The sequence below is a fragment of the Zonotrichia albicollis genome, chromosome 5 (assembly GCF_047830755.1).
Source record: "Zonotrichia albicollis isolate bZonAlb1 chromosome 5, bZonAlb1.hap1, whole genome shotgun sequence".
NCBI lineage: Eukaryota > Metazoa > Chordata > Aves > Passeriformes > Passerellidae > Zonotrichia > Zonotrichia albicollis.
Window position 1 is genome coordinate 1,370,143 of NC_133823.1, and position 19,318 is coordinate 1,389,460.

At 36.1% G+C, this 19,318-nt stretch overlaps 2 protein-coding genes across 3 annotated transcripts; both read left to right on the forward strand.

The window, feature by feature from the left end:
- Positions 1-1,425: 1,425 nt before the first annotated feature.
- SPON2 (spondin 2) lies at positions 1,426-10,177 on the forward strand. Of its 2 annotated transcripts, XM_005490834.3 has the most exons (6): positions 1,426-1,921; positions 2,751-2,976; positions 3,341-3,564; positions 3,828-4,019; positions 5,029-5,203; positions 7,239-10,176. In XM_005490834.3, exons 2-6 carry the CDS (start codon positions 2,754-2,756, stop codon positions 7,415-7,417), a joined length of 993 nt encoding a protein of 330 aa, XP_005490891.1. In that variant the 5' UTR covers positions 1,426-1,921; positions 2,751-2,753; the 3' UTR covers positions 7,418-10,176. The 2 variants fall into 2 exon arrangements, with proteins under 2 accessions (XP_005490891.1, XP_074396601.1); XM_074540500.1 differs by lacking the exon at positions 1,426-1,921 and having other exon boundaries at positions 2,744-2,976; positions 7,239-10,177.
- A 2,160-nt stretch (positions 10,178-12,337) lies between these two features.
- Positions 12,338-17,888, forward strand: LOC102070845 (transmembrane emp24 domain-containing protein 11). The gene is made up of 5 exons (XM_005490835.3): positions 12,338-12,502; positions 13,355-13,455; positions 14,165-14,290; positions 16,380-16,526; positions 17,415-17,888. The coding sequence occupies exons 1-5, from the start codon at positions 12,373-12,375 to the stop codon at positions 17,562-17,564; spliced, it is 654 nt and encodes a 217-aa protein (XP_005490892.2). The 5' UTR covers positions 12,338-12,372; the 3' UTR covers positions 17,565-17,888.
- The last annotated feature ends 1,430 nt before the right edge of the window (positions 17,889-19,318 follow it).

The following is a 19,318-nucleotide window of genomic DNA, read 5'->3' on the forward strand; positions in this document are numbered from 1 at the left end:
GAGCTAGTTGCTTTGCTCTCATTTTGTGTTGTCCTGGCAGTGCCACAGCAGGTTTCAGTATGTGAAGTTCACTGGCTCAGTAACTGTGATGACAGACAACAAAACCTACTGAAGTTTAAGGCTATTTAATAATAAATAGCAAGCCTTGAGTAGTTTTGACAATTCACTTAGCAATATACTTTCAAATTTGTGGGAAATTTGTGTAGCTCTAGCAGGCTGCATGGGCTGGATGTCATTAAATTAAAATCTCTAAGAAACCTGTGGACCTGGAATTCTGTGCGTAGGAGGGAGTGAGCTGGATGTAGCTCAAGTATCATTCTTCAACAAATACTCAAAGAACTTGCATAAAAGTATTCATGAAGGCTCTCAGCTCTTTTTCTTAGTGGAGTCTGGCTCCTGGAAGAGAAATCAGGTATAGAAAAGATACCATTAACATAAGATGGAGGAAGAGACCTTGGAAATAAAGGGCATGGATGCCTTAACCTGCCTCAGGATTCCCACGTCTGCCCAGACACAGCAGAATTGTGGCCGTGGGTGCTGCAGCCATCTATGCTGAAACTTGCAATAGATTCCATGCTGTCAGCAGAACAACTGATAGAAATTCCACGCAGACATCCCGGTTTATTCACCTCCTGGCCGGGATCCACCACGGGGTGGGAGGGAAGTTTCCAGCTGAAGTGCCACAAAGCTCAGGCACGCTGTGTGGTGGACAGGAGTGTGCCACTGGAGCTGGGCGCCGTGTGCTGAACCTGTGGTGCCCTGGGAGCTGCATCTGGAAAATAACTGGGTTCGTTTGGGTCTTTTCCCACATGCTGCACCATCATGTTAGAGATCTGGGGAAGTACTTAAGTGGCATTCCTCACAATTGCTAAAGAAAACTCTATGAAATATTATTTTCATGGTTCACTGTAAATTTTTCAATTGCTGATTAGCCACAATAGCATTTGTTAACATTACAGGTTTGGCACAAAGCCCTCTGTTTTCCCTTATTTGAAAAGCAGTTGGGAAAATAAATAAAGATTAAACATTATTTTTTAATTGGGTCACTCTATAATGCTTATTTTTTCATAAACAATTTAAAAGTTTTTAATGATGTAGGTATATGTACTGCACTATAGAGGATGTGTGATCTAACTGCAATAATGAGATTTTTATTTGGGGCTTTTTACTCTGAAGACAGCTAAGAAAAATCTCTGAGCTTCCCAAAACCACTCTTTCCAAAGAAACCACAATGTTACAGAGCCCTTTCATCATCCAGCATACAGTACTGTACACACAAAAATATACACTGCACTACTTTAAATTAATTCATATTTGCAGGAGACACAGTCTGTGTGAGTATGTGCAATTATGAAATGTAACTTTTTTTTCCTCTTGACATTTTTAGCTGCCTCACCCCTTTTATTTGAACACATACATATGGTGTGTGAGAGTGAGCAAGCTCTCTGTAAATGTTTGGAAGGAGCATCTGTCAGACAATAAAACTTACAAGAAAACATGTTTCTCATTTAAAGAGTATTCACTAGAACTATTTCAGTGTTGGAATCAGTTCATTTGTATAGCTTGGAGGCATTAATAAGAGCAAAGAACTGCAAAGGCACCAGAAAACTCAAACTGTTACTAAGAATCCAAGGTATTTTTAAAAAGCGTTTTGTCTTTTCGGCATCTCCGTCTTCTGATAAGGAATCTGAAGCAGCTGACAGACAGGAAACCTCTGCTAGTCCATCCAGAGGCACTGCAAACAAGAAGATGGCACGATTTCTGCAAACCTGGAAAGTCTAAAGATTGCAATAATTGTTGGACCAAAGGGACCCTCTTCAGGCATAAATAGCAAGACTCCTACTGTCTTCTCTTGCAGACCAACTCAGCTGCCAGCAAAAGCAGGTGCTCTCCCCCTGCCAGTGCTCCAGAGGAATATTTAGTGAGTATTCATAGATATTTTTACAAACTAATGTATTATTAGTGATTTACTTAAGATTGTATAGTTTTCTCAAAGGACAAAGACATTTAAAAATCAGTTTTAAAGCTGTTATTTTAAACAATTGGTGGAGTTTACCAGTCTGATGCAATTAGCATGTTAATTTAAAAACAAAATTTGCACAACCTATGACAGTAACTGTAAAAAAATACTGATTTTTTAAAACTATGTAGTTTAAACAACCTAAAGGAATTACAATGCTTTGAATTCACATTATGACAGCAAAGTAATTTATATAAATACAAAATCTATTTGACTTTAAATGTTGTGCTATAAAACAGCCTTTGTAGAACACAAATTTAAAATAAATCATTTCTTTTGGCAAAGTAACCTGCAATTTAATCTTTAGAAGAATAAATATACCACTAATGTTTTCCACAGAAACAGTTGCTACTCTAATTAAATCAAGATGTGACTCTAATCAGATTTCAAAAGAAAATCAGAAACAGATTTTTCTCTGAGGTAGTACTATGGACAAGGATAAGATATTTTTATTTTCATTTTTATTAGAAACATTTGTCCCAGGTAAAATTACAGGTTTGTAGTATATAGCATGGAAATAACAAATCTGAAAGCATTATAGTAATGCTTAAGTATTACTAAGTAATATTAAGTATAGCAGAAGTACAGCAATTTTTAGCGTTCCAGATATCTGCCTTCTCTTTGGCTATAACTCATGTCACATTACATTTTATTAGGTAACTGCTATTAATTTTTGAGTTTGGAGTGACTAACATGACTAATACTTTTTTTCTCTCTTTTCGCGCGGAAGGCAATGGAAAACCTGATGTTTGCCTGCTGGTGCTGTAAAGTTCTCTGGACAGTTGTTGTGGCAGTGCTGGGCTGTGGCAGCAGCCTGCCTGTGGGCGAGGATGCTCTCTGCACAGCAGAGCAACTCGCTAAGTACAGGATCATCTTCACAGGGAAATGGAGCCAGACTGCCTTCCCCAAGCAGTACCCGCTCTACAGGCCCCCAGCCCAGTGGTCATCCTTGCTGGGTGAGTGAATACCCACAGTGCTAAGAGCAGATAAACCCCTTGACCTCTGTGGTCTCTTTTTCCTTAATGGTTATGTAAGATAAGAAATGAAAAAGGAAAAAAAAAAAAAAAAAAAGCCAAAGTTATTAAGGATGAGATGCAGATATTGAAGTGTCCACAATGTTCTCAAAAATCTCCAACTGTTTTCAATTGACTTCTGTTTTCAATTGGCTGCAGCTGAAAGAAGCAGTGATAAGCCAAATGTTTTAGTGTTCACTCAATTTTATACACATTTTTTTAAACTCAGAAATAAAACAGAGCAAATGAAGAAATAGGGACACTCTAAATCAGACTTTTATGTCATGCCATGTATTCACTCAAATAGGTGTTACTCATAGTTCTGACTACAGCATGTGGAAAAAAAATGAATATGCCAGCAATGGTGTACGTGATTTTGCTGAAAAGGGTGAAGCATGGGCACTAATGAAAGAAATAGAAGAAGCTGGAGAGAAAATTCAGAGTGTACACGGAATCTTCTCTGCTCCTGCAATTTCCAGTGGTACAGGACAAACCTCAACTGAATTAGAAGCACATCCAAGACATCCCTTAGTAAGTAAATGTACATACTCATTTCAAAGTTTATTTTATGTTACCAGCAACCAAAATTAAATATTTGAGTTCTCACTTGTAGAAACAGCATCATGAAAAAGAATTACTAAAAAGCATGTCACATTGCTGCACTGTACAGCATCTATGAAGTAGAAGAGCAAAATGACATTATTTCAAAAACTTTGAGTGAAAATTACTAAAAGCAGGACTGCAGCATTCCAAAGCAAGTGATGCAATCCTGATGGATCATTTTGTTTCATTAGGTTTCGTTCGTTGTACGAATTGTTCCCAGCCCTGACTGGTTTGTGGGCATTGACAGCCTAAATCTCTGTGAGGGAGACCACTGGATGGATGAAGTATCAGTGGATCTATTTCCATATGATGCTGGAACTGACAGTGGATTCACATTTTCCTCCCCAAACTTTGCCACTATTCCACAGGACACAGTTACAGAGGTAGGTGCATGGGCATAGTTTAGCACTTCATACTGATATGTTTTGAGTCTTCTCTTTAAAAGATAACTCACCTAAAATAGTGAAACTGGTTTCAGCATTTGAGAGGGCTGATGCTCTCTATATGTGGATTTATTACACAGCTGATAAACCTACTGCTTTTGTTTATCTTCTGAATCTTTGAAATTCATTAGGTATATGTAAATGGTCCGTGAGAATTTGTCTCTACGTTTTTTGGAAAAGCTGACAATTTTTGTAGATGATATTTAACAATCCTTAAAGTGCCAGGAAAACGAAAATACAAAAGTTCTGACATCACCAAATGTGAATCTAACCAGGAAAATTCTTAGCAGTGAATACTGCTGTGAGGAGGAGTTTTCAGTTGAAAGCACTGCTGAAACCTGAAACTGCAACATTTGAGGGAAAGGACCTAAAGGAAAGCAGAGAACTTCACTGTGGTGACATTGCTTTCAATCCCTTTTGCTCATTTCATCCTCTCTATGCCCCATACTTTGCTTTTGCCATTTAAGAGAGGTGGTAAATGAAGGATTTTGATTCAAATGGTTTGAATACTGTAAGTGTTCACTTAATCCTTTCTTAAAGGTGAGTTTTTCTAGCAACAAATGCTGTGCTAATGAGTAATGAGGAAAGGAAGAGAGAAGCATTTGGCCTCTAATATCCATATGGCAGCTCTTATAGCATACCTAATATTATTGTTTAATACTCATGTATTCTTTTTGTAATAACATCCAGTTCCTTCTGTCAAACCTTTTCATACATTACTGTGTTTGCAGGACCTCCCACCACAGTTCTGTATCCAGTCCAGTACCCTGAATTAAAAATTCTGGGCTGACCAGGACAGTTATGTGAACTGTGTGTTCACAGAAACTGGTTGTATGCAAATTATTTGCCAAAAAGTACTAGCATGATTTGCAAACATGATTTTACAGTTACCTTCTTAGGTTTTTTTTTAATATTCCCTTCTTTTGTTCTTTTTTTTTTTTTTTTACAGATCACTTGTTCCTCTCCAAGTCACCCAGCAAACTCATTTTATTATCCCAAACTCAAAATTTTGCCACCAATTGCTCAAGTAACAATGGTGAAAATAAAGAAAACCCAGCTAGGTCTTTCTGCACCTTTTATTAATCTTCCAGCTAAAAGCAATGAAATAATAGACACTGTCTCAGGTAAGTGATTAGTAGATGTTCTCAGTTCTGTTATTTCCATTCACTCAGAAGTATGTGGAAATCTGGCAGGTGATGTGGGTGAAACAGGTGATCAGGCAGAATATTCTCCTATCTGCACAGGAATAGTTCCAGACTCACAAATGGGAAATAAAACAAGCCAGTTGACATGAAAGAGAATTCCTGAAAGAATAAGTAAGGGATTGCATATTTCAGCTGTGGTTCAAAGGACTGGGCCATATCCAGAGTAAGAGCTACCCAAGCCTTTGTATCAGTGTAGCTCAGTGAATTTTATAAGAAACAAATGACACTCAATCAGAATCAGCATTCCCAAAGTCTTTGCAACTTTGAAGTAAATACTCATCCTTAAGCTTTTACATGACAATGAAGCCAAGAACCATTATTGCTGTCTCTTTCTGGGTCAGAGCTTGGCAGTTATATGCAATAAAATTTGTATAGTTCGATTTATTTGGACATATTTTCAATGGAAACATAAATCCTGATAACAAAAATAAAGTTCTCTCTCATTTTCATTTTCTCAAAAATGTTAGCTAATAATCTTGAATAGATAGGAAGAAGTGCAAACTACTGACTCAAGTCAATCATAAGGGTGATTTTCAAATCTCTGAATTAAAATACATATATTGTTAACACAGTATTTGCTCCAAGGGACCAATGTATTCCCAAAAGAGCTGCCATGTTCCAGAAGCTTCTCCAGATTGTCTGGAGATGGCAAGTCTGTAGCACTCTGCTGGTCACCTTACAACCATTAAAATACAGCTTATTCTCTGCTCAGTTATTGTGTTATTAATAATTTAATAAATTACTTATCAATTTATAGTGGTTTAATGTATTCCTATTTGTAAACAATACATATCCAAAGTGAATGTTACACATCTCATTTACAGTTATATATCCTTCCCATAAGATTTGAAAGGAACATTTGGCACTGTTCATGATATAAATTTAAAGCTGCATTTAAAGTATAGTATTTGAAATATAATTTTTAATCACAAATCTCTCTTTCTTGTCTATGAACCAGTATATTAAACCAGTTTAAAAACTTATTGTGGAATCAAAAGGGCAGATTTAATTACCAGAGGTCAAGCAGTGTCGCTCATTCCCTCTGGAAACCCAGGAATGAGTGATGACAGCAGAAGTGGTGAGTTCTGTAATGCCAGAAATTTATCCCAGGTGTTACATCTTTAGTGTGGCACTAAAGGATGGCCTTGTGCACACCTCTCTTACCCACAAATGCTGGCACAGGCAGCTTTGATGCCACTTCCTGTGACAAGCAGTATTTTAATTTAGCCTGCTAAGGAATATTCACCTACTTTTGATGATTTTTACTTTAGATAAAAGCATACATTATGGATAGCACTTCAGAGTTTCTAACTTCTTTTCTTGCACTGAGTGAAAGTTATATTAAAATCCTTTCAGCATTAGAAAGCTTCTAGTGACAGAATATCCTTATTGGAAAAGGGAAGAGTAGTGTACAGACCAAAAAATAGCAAGATGATAAAAAATGGGATTTTATTTCCAAAGCAAATTGGAACAAAAGTAAAATGGATTTCGATATGAACAACTCTAGTAACAATAGCTGCCTGCAAAGAAATATAAATATACCCAAGTAAATCAGAGAAAAGCTTTAATCTTAGTGTTTTAGTTAGTCATGAAAAGGAAAATGAGTTATAAAAATTGACAGTTAATATTTTCTAATTCAATCTTTTGAGTAAAATCATATTAAGCATAGTTTTCTTTTAAGGAATTCTGTTTTTCATTCAAGACATAATATGCTTCAGAACTGCTGTAATACCTCAGACAGGCTCTAGATTGCAATAACAATAGAATGAGTTTAGGAGCTGAAACCAGATTTTTTTTTTTTCTAATTGATGAGACCACACACTGATTTGATGGATATCACATGTGGTTTGTATAAGAAAGGATGCTGTTTGACCATCATTCCTTAACGCTTTCCCAAGTGTGTATCTGACTCAAGCACCGCTCGCTGTAAAGCTCCTTCTCTGCTGTGTTGCAGAAACACCCCTGGACTGCGAGGTGTCCCAATGGTCCTCCTGGGGGCTCTGCAGAGGGCTCTGCAGGGAAACCGGCACCAAGATCAGAACCCGCTTTGTTCTTCTTCAGCCCGCCAACAATGGAATGCCTTGTCCGAACCTGGATGAAGAAACAGCGTGTGAACCAGAAAATTGTGTCTGAAATAAAGAAAAGATAATAATGAAGATAATTTAAAAGTAGGATAAGTTTAAATCTGAACTACATGTCAATCAATGTTCTTTATCATTTGGATACGCTGCACTATTTTGCTGAAAAGCTGCATTAGAGTGGGTTTGAAAGTTTTTATTTAATATCAAGATTTTGGGGGGTTAAATTCCTATGGTTTGGTAGGACACAGTACTGGATAGTTTAAAGAACAAAACCGCCAAATAAATCCTCCCTCCAAATACACTGTAAGTTCTTGGAGTGCCCTCTAGTGGCAGAAAAGAAGACATTTGGGAAGATCGTACTTCACATTTTTACTTCACAGAAAAAATCTTTCAATCACAAAGTCTAAACTAATAACCTCCTTAAATATTGTAATTTGTTTATCTACACCTATTTATACCTAGAAAATAGTTTTTCCTTCTAAATTATGTTTTTATAATTTATTGGCATTTTTGTCATCTTTCTAACCTTGCTTAATGTGCATTTCCTCAGAAACTACTTACAAAAGTCAGAGTGACCAGATATTTGCAGTGTGGTTAAGACAATAATGGAACTGAGTAAACTTGTCTTGAGACTTTTGAATATATGAAAATGTCTTTTTATTTTTCTTTCTCAAAAATGCGAAGAACAACTGCCATGAGAACACTCAGCCAACAAAATTATTAGAAAAAAATCTCAAGTGTGGATAGTAGTAGAAAACATCTGAGCTGAATTAAAAGTGTTAGCTGAGATTCAAAAGCTGATTGTTGGTGTGTGTCCTTCATTAGACAACTTGAAATTTCAAAGTTAACACTGTTACTGACCATAGCATAAATTATATCATTAACCTTATATATGCAGTAAATGTGTCCATGTTTCTTTATATGTGTTTGCTGCTATTTGTGTATATATTACCTAAAATTAAGGTATGCACAACTCTAACAAAACACATGTCAGAAACTGTTCCTGACTGCAAGCTTTAATGCTCAAATAACTTATAAAATTAATATAACACACGTCTTATGAAGAGCTGTGGCTACCAACTAGGAAAAGAATTTTGGAATAATACTAATTCAATAGAGTAAGTTTAAAGTCAGCTCAAAAACTTTTACAGCACACTGCGATTTTACAAATATACAGCACAGGTACTGAACAGCAGAGTTGATTTGTTGTTTCCCAGAATATCCCAAATACAAGATAATTTCACTTGTCCTTAAAAGAGCACACTGTATTCTCCATGGAGCTGAAACATTTAAACATTTCTCTGTATTTCTTTTTCCAGGAGAGATATCTTGCAAAGACACAAATAAATTTGAAATTTTATCAGACTAAACCTCACTGGTCCTGCAAATGCTGATAAATACACAATTGTTAGAACTAAGTGTAGGAATTTCTGCTCTTCTCTCATTCTTCAGATTCCCACTGTTTGTTCAAAATAGTTCACTTATACAAGTTGCTCAATCACAAAATTGCACACTTACTATTTTTTTAAGTTCCCTCTATTTCCACTCCATAATGTGAGTAGTGTTGCTACACTATTATGTATTTAGTTAATTGTTAGTATTTTTCTTTCTTCTTTTTATTAGTTTTAACCATTCTATGTTTTCTGTTACACTTATTTACTACCTGTTTACACACTTATCATTATATCAGAAAACATAAGCATATATTGTAGTATATATTTAAATATTCTCAGAGGGTAGGAGTTTATTTCAAATTGGTTGTCAAGAGAAAAATTAAGCTCAATAAAGTTTTTGGGCAGATATCAGATGCAATTCTAAATTATGCCTTAGGAAAACCAAACTCGAAACCCACAAGGTATCCTTTGAGATACTTTTCTGGAAATTCTCTAAACACTACAGTTTTCCTTCTTCACATGCCCAGAATAAATAAAGGCCCAGACCCAGTAAAAGAATACCTGCATTTGTATTAACATACATGACCTGAAACTGGGATTTCACTCCTACAAGATTTAATTTGAGTGGAGAAGTCCCAGTGTTTGCTCAAACTCCTGGATACAAAAGTTTTCCAAAGGACACTGAAGGAGAAAGGATAAGGACAAGGAGTAGAAAGAGAATATGTAACCAGCACACCACAGAAAACTCCAGTCAGTGATACATAACTTTACTATTTTAAGCTGTTTATATACATGAATATTCACTGCATCTTCCTTCAAAAACAGAAGTTTCCTATGCAGCCAGTTACCTGGAGATGGGGATTTTTGTAAGCACTAAATTCAGGAGACCTTGGTAAATATATTCTTTAAGGATGCCCCTGTGCATTGCTTGGCCATAAATATAATTCCAGGTATTCCCTTTGAAACCACAGGGATGGAGCCATCCCTTGGCAAGGCTGTGGATACAGGGAATGAAATGCATTCTAGTGATGGAGCACACTTCTGATAGTATTTATCTATTAAACTGATTCCTGAGGAACATTATCCCTGCACAGATGTTGTTAGGACTTTGTAGCTTCAGCAGCCTTGGAATTCCCTCAAAGATTTTGGGACCAGGAAGAAACACAGAGAAGCTCTTCCTTCCTTTTCCCTTGTTTCTCATGTTACAGGTGGTTGGCAGCCAGGATGCTGAGGTCCAAAATACAAGAGATTTAGGGAAGGAAATAGGCAAATTAATTCCTGGGTTAAGCTAATCTCAGAAAGCACTTTGGAAAGAAGCTTGAAATGGATTTGTAAAGACAATTCTTTTCAAGAATATCTTAGAATCAGCTCTGATGCCTTGGCAGATGTTCTGCAGAATGAAAGATGTGGTTAATGGCAAAGTGTAGTAACAAAAAAATTACCACAGAATTAAACTGTGGTCCTAAAAAAGTAATCCACATGCAATTAAACTCCTATAATGGAATAAATGTGAAAATAAAAGATTGGACAGTATCTGATGTTATTCAAGGCTAAAAGCTTCATTTCATTATATTCCCAGTCCCAGCTAATTGAAGTACATTGGGAATAACTGATCTGTCATGAATGATCCAACATAATAAAGTAACTCAGACTATTCCATGACAATATTTAACACTCCCAAGAAATAAATCTAACACTCAATACAGCGATTCTGGTATCAGCCAGATGTTGTTCAATGGGATTTTTGCAGAAGTTGTGTCCGTGACAATTTCCAGAACTCTGAATGGCTGAGATGAAAGCTCTCAGTATGCTGCACAACAACCTGATTACTTGGCGACTGAATTATTTTTGTTTGCTTGAAGTCCAGCAGCCCTACTATGCCAGCATTTGCCAGCCAAAAGCACAGAAGAAATGTGACTCTTCCAATGGGTCTGGGCAGCGTGAAGGATAAAGTGGCGTCACTTTGTTTATCCTGTGTTCTACCACTGGACTCAGAACTTTGGAAGTCACAAGTCCTCAACAAAAAGCTAAAAAGATGATAGGTCATGTAGCTCACAACCTGCAGCCAAACCTTGATTTCCTGCAGGTATGAGTGTGGCATGGGAATTTATGCAGGTGCATGACAGTCAACATCTCCTGTGGTAGAGGGAAAAAAGTCCAATATTATCATGATATCCTGTATAATATAAAATTATTTCTGATTGATAAGTGCTGAAGTAGTAAAGGAGTCCTAACATCCCCCTTGACGTTCCTAAGGATTCAACAGGCATGAGATGCAATTTTTATCCCTCTATCCATATGGAGTCAAAGCAGTAATGTGTAAGGAATCAGTTCTCTTCATCTGACAACCTTTCAATAGGGGGATGCTGATGGGTGATTTTTGGAGGTGAACTAATACTTGTGCTACAACTTCCATGAAGATACTGCATGCTGTGAAATGGAGAGGACCCAGGATGGTCCAAAGCCTGTGCCAGTGTTACACAGACATTCCTTTACTGAGACAACTCCATAGATGGCAGGTGCAGTGAAGGGTAACAAACATGAATCAGTCCTCCTGCAGATGTGAAATAATCCAGTAGGAGTTTATCCCCATGTTTTTATTTAGGTTACAGATATTGAAGATGAAGGGCTGTGCCCCCCTCTTCTTTGACACAAGAAAAACATGCGCTCTGATGCAATTGGGATAACATAAATATTATGTGGAAAGATGGGTCCTCCTGACTGGAAATGACCCCACTGGTGGGTCCTCCCTGCTGGAAAATGACCATTCAGGCCCAGATTTCAGACAGAGTGATCTACACTTATAGGACAAGGAACATTTGAGTGATAAATGAGTTTGTCATCAGACATACACATTTGTCTATATTAGTACAAAGAAAAAAAATAAGAACCTCAATCACTGTTTGATTTATACTACAACTTTCTTCAGAGAATGTACTAGGAAGTACTTAAGAAATAGCCATTCCTATATAAAAAATCTTATTCTGAAAGTTCTCATGTTGTTATTTTTCCCTGCAATATCATATTCACTAATGTTATTTAATTACTTAATGGATTATTTGATTATTATTCAAGAACTTATTCAAGTTCTTTCGACTTCTTTAGAGTTCTCTTATGTAGTGCCTGTGGGTTTTAAGCAGGTGCCTACATTTGTACAATGATTTAGGATGGAAATTAAAAGTTTGCTTAATAAAGGAGGGGTGAAATTCTAGAATAATCACCCAGAATTGATGGGAAATAATAACTTAAGTTGAAAATATAGCAGTTCATGGAAAGAGGTAGCCAATATAGTTGCCTACAGTAATCCAGGGAACTGATCTCAAGCACTGGAGAGGCCCTTTCAGTTTCATGCTCTTCTAAGTGTATAAAATAAATTTTAATCTAGATGCTGGGAAAGAAGAAAGAATTTTAAAGGTGTCTTTTCCATGTTATCTCATTCTCCAGAACATGCTGTAGTTATTTATAAATGTGTAACCAGCAGCTGCCTTTTCTCACAGGTTTTTTTCCCTCTCAAAAATACTCTGATAAGCAGCAAACAAGGAACAACCACAGGACTACAGGCACTTGGATGTAACTATCTTCAAAAGCAGTACAGCAGGGATATATAAAAAACATGAAAAGCAAATTAATAGGATTTCTTATGAACTTTTGGATTTCTTTTTCACTCGCTCTGTATTTTCACATGGGAGAAAGAGAAGAGAAATGCATAATTGAAGATATTCCCAGTGACACCCTGGTAGTTGGTAGGTACCTGTCAATGCTTTATGATGATCTAACTCATGCAGTAACAAAGGTAACTGGAAATGTAACAGCAGTTTCTGTGACTGATGAATGTGGTAAAAAACCAGAAAAGGGCACTCTGAAAAGAACTCCCTGCAGCAGGGATTAGGTTTAAAGTCATCAAACATTGTGTGTATACATCACACAAAGAAAAGCAGGTTTTCAGAGTGCTTTACTGACTAAACAGAGAAAAAGAATAGTTTTTAATTCTACAGCTGTGGAATTGCTGCTTCCATGCGTGCTTCTGCACGTTCTGACTGGTGTACTCATTGATATCAGGATTTCTGTAACATGGCTTTCCCCATATGAATGGGAAAGTTACTTTTTTGATAAGTGCTGGTCTGAAAAGAGACAATTCACGATGCACTGAAGTTTCATTTCTCCTCTGATACGAGAAGCACATTAAATTAATCTACAAGACTGTAAATGTAAGATTCAAGGGGATAATAAAATATAATACAAATTAATCTTTTTTTAAAAAATAATATGACACGAGTGAAAGACAATCCATAAAACATAATGTAGTACAGTGCATTATGCTTTTGGAGGTCTCAGTGTGCCTTCTAGAGGCTAAACTTCCCAGAGCATTAAAGTAATTAGAAAGTTTTTCTTATTAACCCTTTTTTGTAGTACTTTAGAACATTTTCTACTGTAGTAAAAATTTATTGCATTTCACTGTTATGAAGTACCCCTGAATAATATTAATCATAAACACATTAAATATATACATATTTCTATTTTTCCTGAAAAAGCATCAAAGATGTTTAATGTTAAGCTATGTTTTACTTAACAGATTTATCTCTGTTTTTATTCAGGGAATTACAAAGTACAACGCTGGGATTTACATACACATGACTTTCTTGAATCTGCTCCTGGTTTGGGAATGTTTGTGACTGTCACAAGCCCTACTGGTGAGGTAAAAATGCTTTATGAATGTTTCTCTACGATTTACGACTTGACTTCTGGCACTGGCAGGCAGCACTATCTAAAAATAAAAGACACTTCTGAGGAAGAAATAAATCTACAGTCTACCAGCTAGTTCAACATTTTGATGCTGAAAGATAAAAGTAAAAAAATTATGATATTTAATAAATATGTGTATGGACAATTTTTGCATTACAACCAGATCTGGGAAACAGTGTCAATAAGAAGAATTAGTGACAACTGAGAAAAAAGGTAAATGAAAAAGAAAACCCCAAAATTCACTAATGAAGTCAGATGGTACAGAATCCACTGGGGCAGCAGAAAGGAGTGCTGATGATAAACAAAACCCAAAGTCCAGCTCACCGAGGCTGCTGTAGCCCTCACACAGAGCAGCTGCCTGGGGTGTGAGCTTTTCCAGCAGGGGACAGCTTATGTCCCCACCTAAGCAAGGTGTCAGTTTTCAGACTTTGAATGCTTTAGAGAGCATTGGCTTCTGTACATTGCAAAATTCTGTAATATTTTCATGTTCACTGTGAGGTAAAATTGTTTCATTTTCTCGAAATGTGTTCTGAAATTTGGATAAATTTAATGATGTCAGCAGCTTCACTGATTCCTTTTTGCATTCAATTCACAGTACTGTTTTTTGATTTATTTATTGGTAATTATAAATTACAAACCCAATGCCTATATCTAAATTGCAGGTACTGCTGTCAAAACTGTATGGGCCACAAGGGACCTTTACTTTTACATCCTACATCTCTGGGGAGCACATCATCTGTTTCCAGTCTAACTCCACAAGATTTGTGGTGATTGCAGGAAGCAAACTGGTAGGTGTATTTCCTAAATGGTCTTTGTTGGAACAGTAGAAATCATTACCAATAGCAGAGATTTCAAACTGGATTAGAAGTTGGTCTAGCTTCTAGCAGATAATTCAATGTTTTTTAGAGAGTAAGGAACGTAAACACAGAATTACGCAGATAAAAAGATAAAAAGATAAAAAGACTGTTATCATATTTTAAAAGCCAGCATTCAAGAGGCAGGACTAAGGATAGAGAGATTTAATGCTTGTATTGTGCTTTGAATGTGAAAGAGTCTGATAATTAAGAACAAATAATTTGAATCCAAAAGACAAATATTTAAGATTGACCAACACAAGCATTTGACATAAAGATATTCCATGTATTCAGTAACTTAGATCGGATTGCCAATGGAAATGTAATATTTTAGTTTTTGAAAGATATTTGAATAAAGAATATGTCAGCCTACTTGTTACTGTCTACTCCCAGCAAAGTTGGTTTTAATGCAGATTTGTGGGAAAAAAAAAGCCATTAGAGGTGATAGCATGGCTCTAAAAATTTTTTTCTTGCAGCAAAAAAAATTTATAAATACTGTTTTGAAATTTTATCGATTCGCTGCTTCCCAAAACCAGGAGAGAATTACTCTCTAGAGTGATTTGGGGCTTTTCTCTTCAGCTGGCAGCAAAAGAGTTAAATAACCAGCTAAATATCATCTTCTAAATGAGTTAAGGTAAGCTAAATCTCATCCTAGCTGTGCACTTCAGAAACATGTAGATAACACAGAAATAACAATACTGGAGTAGGATTATTACACTGGAAGAACAAGGTGTTCTTACAGGCTGATTGATAGAAATTAATGGAAATTTAATCATATACATTGCAAAAGCAATTAGCTCTAATCATAAAAAAAATAATTGTGGGGCTTATCAACTAGAGAGAGTAAGGGGGATGAAGCTTTGGTTGGCCACAGTTAACTACGCAGCATGAATGTGATTCTGAGGATGTGCAGGTGATTTTATCTGGAATAGATGGGGGTGCATTAGCATTATTTTACATGATACATGCACCATGTAGAGTTTTGGCCATCCTATATAAAAGAAGCCAACAGATGCAGGGAAGGAGAACATGAATATCACAAATACTAAATAATGCTGTTTGTTTGAGAACACAGAAATACAAATATTGTCTTTTTAAATTACATCAGGAGGAATAAAGGTGACAAAAGGAAAAACATTCTTTAGTGAAGGTAAATATTTAACTGTTCTTTGTAAGAACCATATGGTTATCTAAACTCTTTCAAACCAAAATAAAGAAATTAAAGTTCCACAAGGTTGTGAGATGGATTTCTACCTATAGTTAGGTAACACCAACACAACTGCAAGAAAATCCCCTCTTCATTTGTGGCTGATCTCTGAGCAGACCTAACTTCTAATACGGTAATATCAATTTCTAGGGTTTTGAAGATTATTTGTTTGGCTAAAACCTTTTTTATTTTTTCTTAGATACTAACTGGCTTATAGGAGAAGGTTCTACTAGTTTTAGTAGAATTTTTTATGCATGCCAAAATAAGTTGCATAATGGCAAACTCCATTTTTCTCTCTTCTTTTCATGGTTCTATTGCTTGGCTTGAGGCTTTTTTGCCATAGATCATACAACAGCCTGGAGGATATTGGGAGATATTCCAACTTGGATAAATAATGGGAAGAAAACAGTTATGTGAGGGAACCTAGAAGTGCATTTGTAAAAAGCCTCCAACAGTACTATTAAAAATAGTAATTTCTGCAATATCAGGATGAAAAGTGAATTATAATGAGCAGTCTTTTTTTAAAAACTATTTTGGACAAAGGCAACATTTTAATGGCAGTTGAACCAATACTAGCATAAAATAATGCCCTAACATTAGTGAAGGTTGTAAATTTTATATAACTAATTTAAAAAGAAAATTAAGAAACCCTTCAAATTTTCCACCTGAATCCAAATTTAGGAGGAATTCTAATTTTTATAAGCAATTAAAAATATTTTCCTGCAATGATCTTAAGGGGAAATTGTTTCATTTTTATTCTAAGGAACTTTGAAAAAGCAGAAGATACATTAATGAGAACATTTATTCTTTTTGCAGCGCACCCACTTGGACATCAGAGTTGGAGAACATTTTTTGGATGAATCTGCTATTCAAGCCAAAGACAAAGTGAATGAAGTTAATGTCAGACTAGAGAATCTAATTGAGCAAATTCATCATGTAACCAGAGAACAAGAGTATGAAAGAGTATGTATGTCCCCTAATGTAAATGTTAAAAAATATTGTACATAGGCTTATTGATTTATGAAGTATTATGAGGTTTATTATCCAATTGCAGGGCTGTTTTTAACTAACTCATAAAAATCTATAGATATTTAACCAAAATAGTCTCTATTACCTTGCAAAATATTTTTTAGGGGTTACATAAAGCTATTAATCACTGTGGGCTCATGCTTGTAGCAGCAGGTGTTATTTTCTAGCAGCAGGCGTTATTTTAAAGCAGGATTTTCCACGCAGGGTTTTTTTGGTCAGACTCGGCCACAGCAGCTGAGCTGGTGGCAGGAACCACTGTGGGTGATGCTGGTATTTCCACACTGCCCTGGGTGCACAAACTCCACTGAGTGGGGAAGGAAACGACTGAGTGTGTATTTATAAATCCCCATGAATTGTACATTTATACATCCCTTCTTCAAACGGGTGTACACCCAGTCACTTTCTATGTGCACACAGACAGACTGAGAAATGGATCCACTCGTTACCCAAAACTCGTTACCCAGTTTGAAATGGATCAACTTGTTACCCAAAACCAGAAATTTGGCTGCAAAAGGGCCCTTGACAGCAAATGATACAAACCTAAACAGGTTAAAATCTGTACTGATGGAACATGTTTAGCACAATGCATCTGCTGGGAACAGAGGAAGCTCTGTTTACCTTCCTGCTCCAGGATGCAGCGTGCCTGCTTCTCACTTTTGATTTGTGCACATATCCACCACACAGATAAGTACAAACTTTCATTTTTATCCACATGGAAAAATGGTTTTGTTCACCACTCTGCAGAAGAGGGATGCCTTTCTAGTTACCATGAAGCATACAGATGGCAAAAGGTAATAATTATGCTTGTCCTTTATTCTCCAGGAGCGTGAAGAAAAATTTCGGAAAACAAGCGAAGAAACCAACAGCAATATTTTGTGGTGGGCTATAGTACAAACACTAATCCTCATCGCTGTTGGAATCTGGCAAATCAAATCTCTCAGAGATTTCTTCATATCTAAGAAGCTTGTTTAAGTTCTATAAAGTCAATGCAGAGATTCAAAAATTACACGCCATGTAACACTGAACATCCAAAGAAACCCTGCACCTCTGAGAAAACTGCTTGTATAGAACTCTCAACCTCCTCTCATCTTCTGTTCTGACTCTGCTTTCTCCAGCTAGGTCACAACCTCAGCCATCCCCTCACATTTTTCTCCTTGAATCCCATATTTTACTATTTTTTCCCCCATCTACAGATGTAAATATAGAAGGAGTCAGTGACTAAGGCAGAATTTAAGTTCAGTACCTAATGAAGAAGATTTAATGTAGGTTAAATCTAGAATACAAATCTAAAATAAAGTTTCCTGTGCTTGCTGAGTAATCTTATTTGGCACTACTGAACAGATCAGAACTTCAGACTGACTAGGACTGAGATAGTAAACAGAGAAATAATTACATCCCCTGTGGTGTTTAATTGGGTGAGAGTGTCTTGAACTCAATCTATGTATGTGTAACACCTAAATATAATTGTGAACGCTTTCTTGTAAAATATTCAGAGTTTGAACTGATCAGTGGTGGCAGCAATTATCATAGAAGAGAGAGACCCAGACAAGCAATCTGGAATCATACTTTTTCTTCCAGAAAAGCCTTTAACATTAGGCTATGGAATTGATGATGATCAGATGTCTCCCGCAGTTGTTTATGTAAATCACAGTCTTTATGAAATATGCCAAAGAAACCCAAATTATATGGTTTCTTGGTAAACAATGTCAATTTTATTTTAATTCATTCCTGCACTAAATATTTCTGTGCTGAGAATTTTTATAATTTTAATTATTTAGCAACTTTATTATGACTGCTTAGAGAAATTATCAGTTTTTGACTTAATTTTCTGTTTTCCTTATTGCAGCTTGGTTGCATATACCTTCATGCCCTAATTTAGCTAGTTTATGTACAAATAGCAGTGTAACTACAGCATCATACAATGACAAGTCAAAGGCTGTGGTTGAAATTCCAGCTAATTAGCTTGACAAAGCAGCAGTAGTAGGAGTTGGAGGTGATTACATACAAATACATGGAAGTTGAAGTTTCTAGAGCACTGTGATAGCAGAATATTGTGGTTTGTTTTCCTGCCCATCTTTTCAGACTTTGCTGGCTTAAAAGGTAGTGAAAAGTGAAATATCTGTAGACCAATTATTGTTGTAAAGGCACAGCTTTCTTTCTTTTTTCTATCTTCCCACCTGTTGTTTTCTTTAGCAAGGAAATGACATTTTCCTTTAAGTCTACTTATATTTCCAACATGGGAGTTAAAAGACAGTTGGTAGTATGTGAGAATCAATGAAGTTGATATAAAGTAGAGACAAAAAGCAATGTTCCAGGGACCAAATCAATCCAAATAAAATCTCATAAAGCTACTCATTGCATTGTGTCCTATATTTAAAAATTTAGATACTTCAGAGGTGCTGCTTGGAATGACCAGTAGGTAAGTATTATTAAATTAACTACTATAGAGCAATCACTCACAACATGTCTTGTAATAACATCTTTGGTGGTGGGTGAGAAGGAAATATGTGTTAAAACCATATGGTATATGAAATCCAAGAAGAAAGTAATAAAGCGTTGTGACAAGGTTGTTGTTCAGACTTAGCTGATATTTAGTGTAAGGCTCCTAACCACATCCCAGTGACAAACGTAACTCATTTCACTTACAATACACTCCAGCTGGAAATCCAGGACAAGCAACATTTCAGAATTCATAAAGGAGCTGATCATGTTTCACCATATTAATT

What these genes read in the sequence shown, in the direction of transcription:
- LOC102070845 (XM_005490835.3), top strand. Translation starts at nt 12,373, where the DNA reads ATGAAAAGCAAATTAATAGGATTTCTTATGAACTTTTGGATTTCTTTT. An exon ending in CAGTGACACCCTGGTAGTTG is followed by an intron (nt 12,503 to 13,354) that starts GTAGGTACCTGT and finishes GTTTTTATTCAG; the next exon opens with GGAATTACAAAGTACAACGC. An exon ending in TCACAAGCCCTACTGGTGAG is followed by an intron (nt 13,456 to 14,164) that starts GTAAAAATGCTT and finishes TCTAAATTGCAG; the next exon opens with GTACTGCTGTCAAAACTGTA.
- SPON2 (XM_005490834.3), top strand. Translation starts at nt 2,754, where the DNA reads ATGGAAAACCTGATGTTTGCCTGCTGGTGCTGTAAAGTTCTCTGGACA. An exon ending in CACATCCAAGACATCCCTTA is followed by an intron (nt 3,565 to 3,827) that starts GTAAGTAAATGT and finishes TTGTTTCATTAG; the next exon opens with GTTTCGTTCGTTGTACGAAT. An exon ending in AATAATAGACACTGTCTCAG is followed by an intron (nt 5,204 to 7,238) that starts GTAAGTGATTAG and finishes GCTGTGTTGCAG; the next exon opens with AAACACCCCTGGACTGCGAG.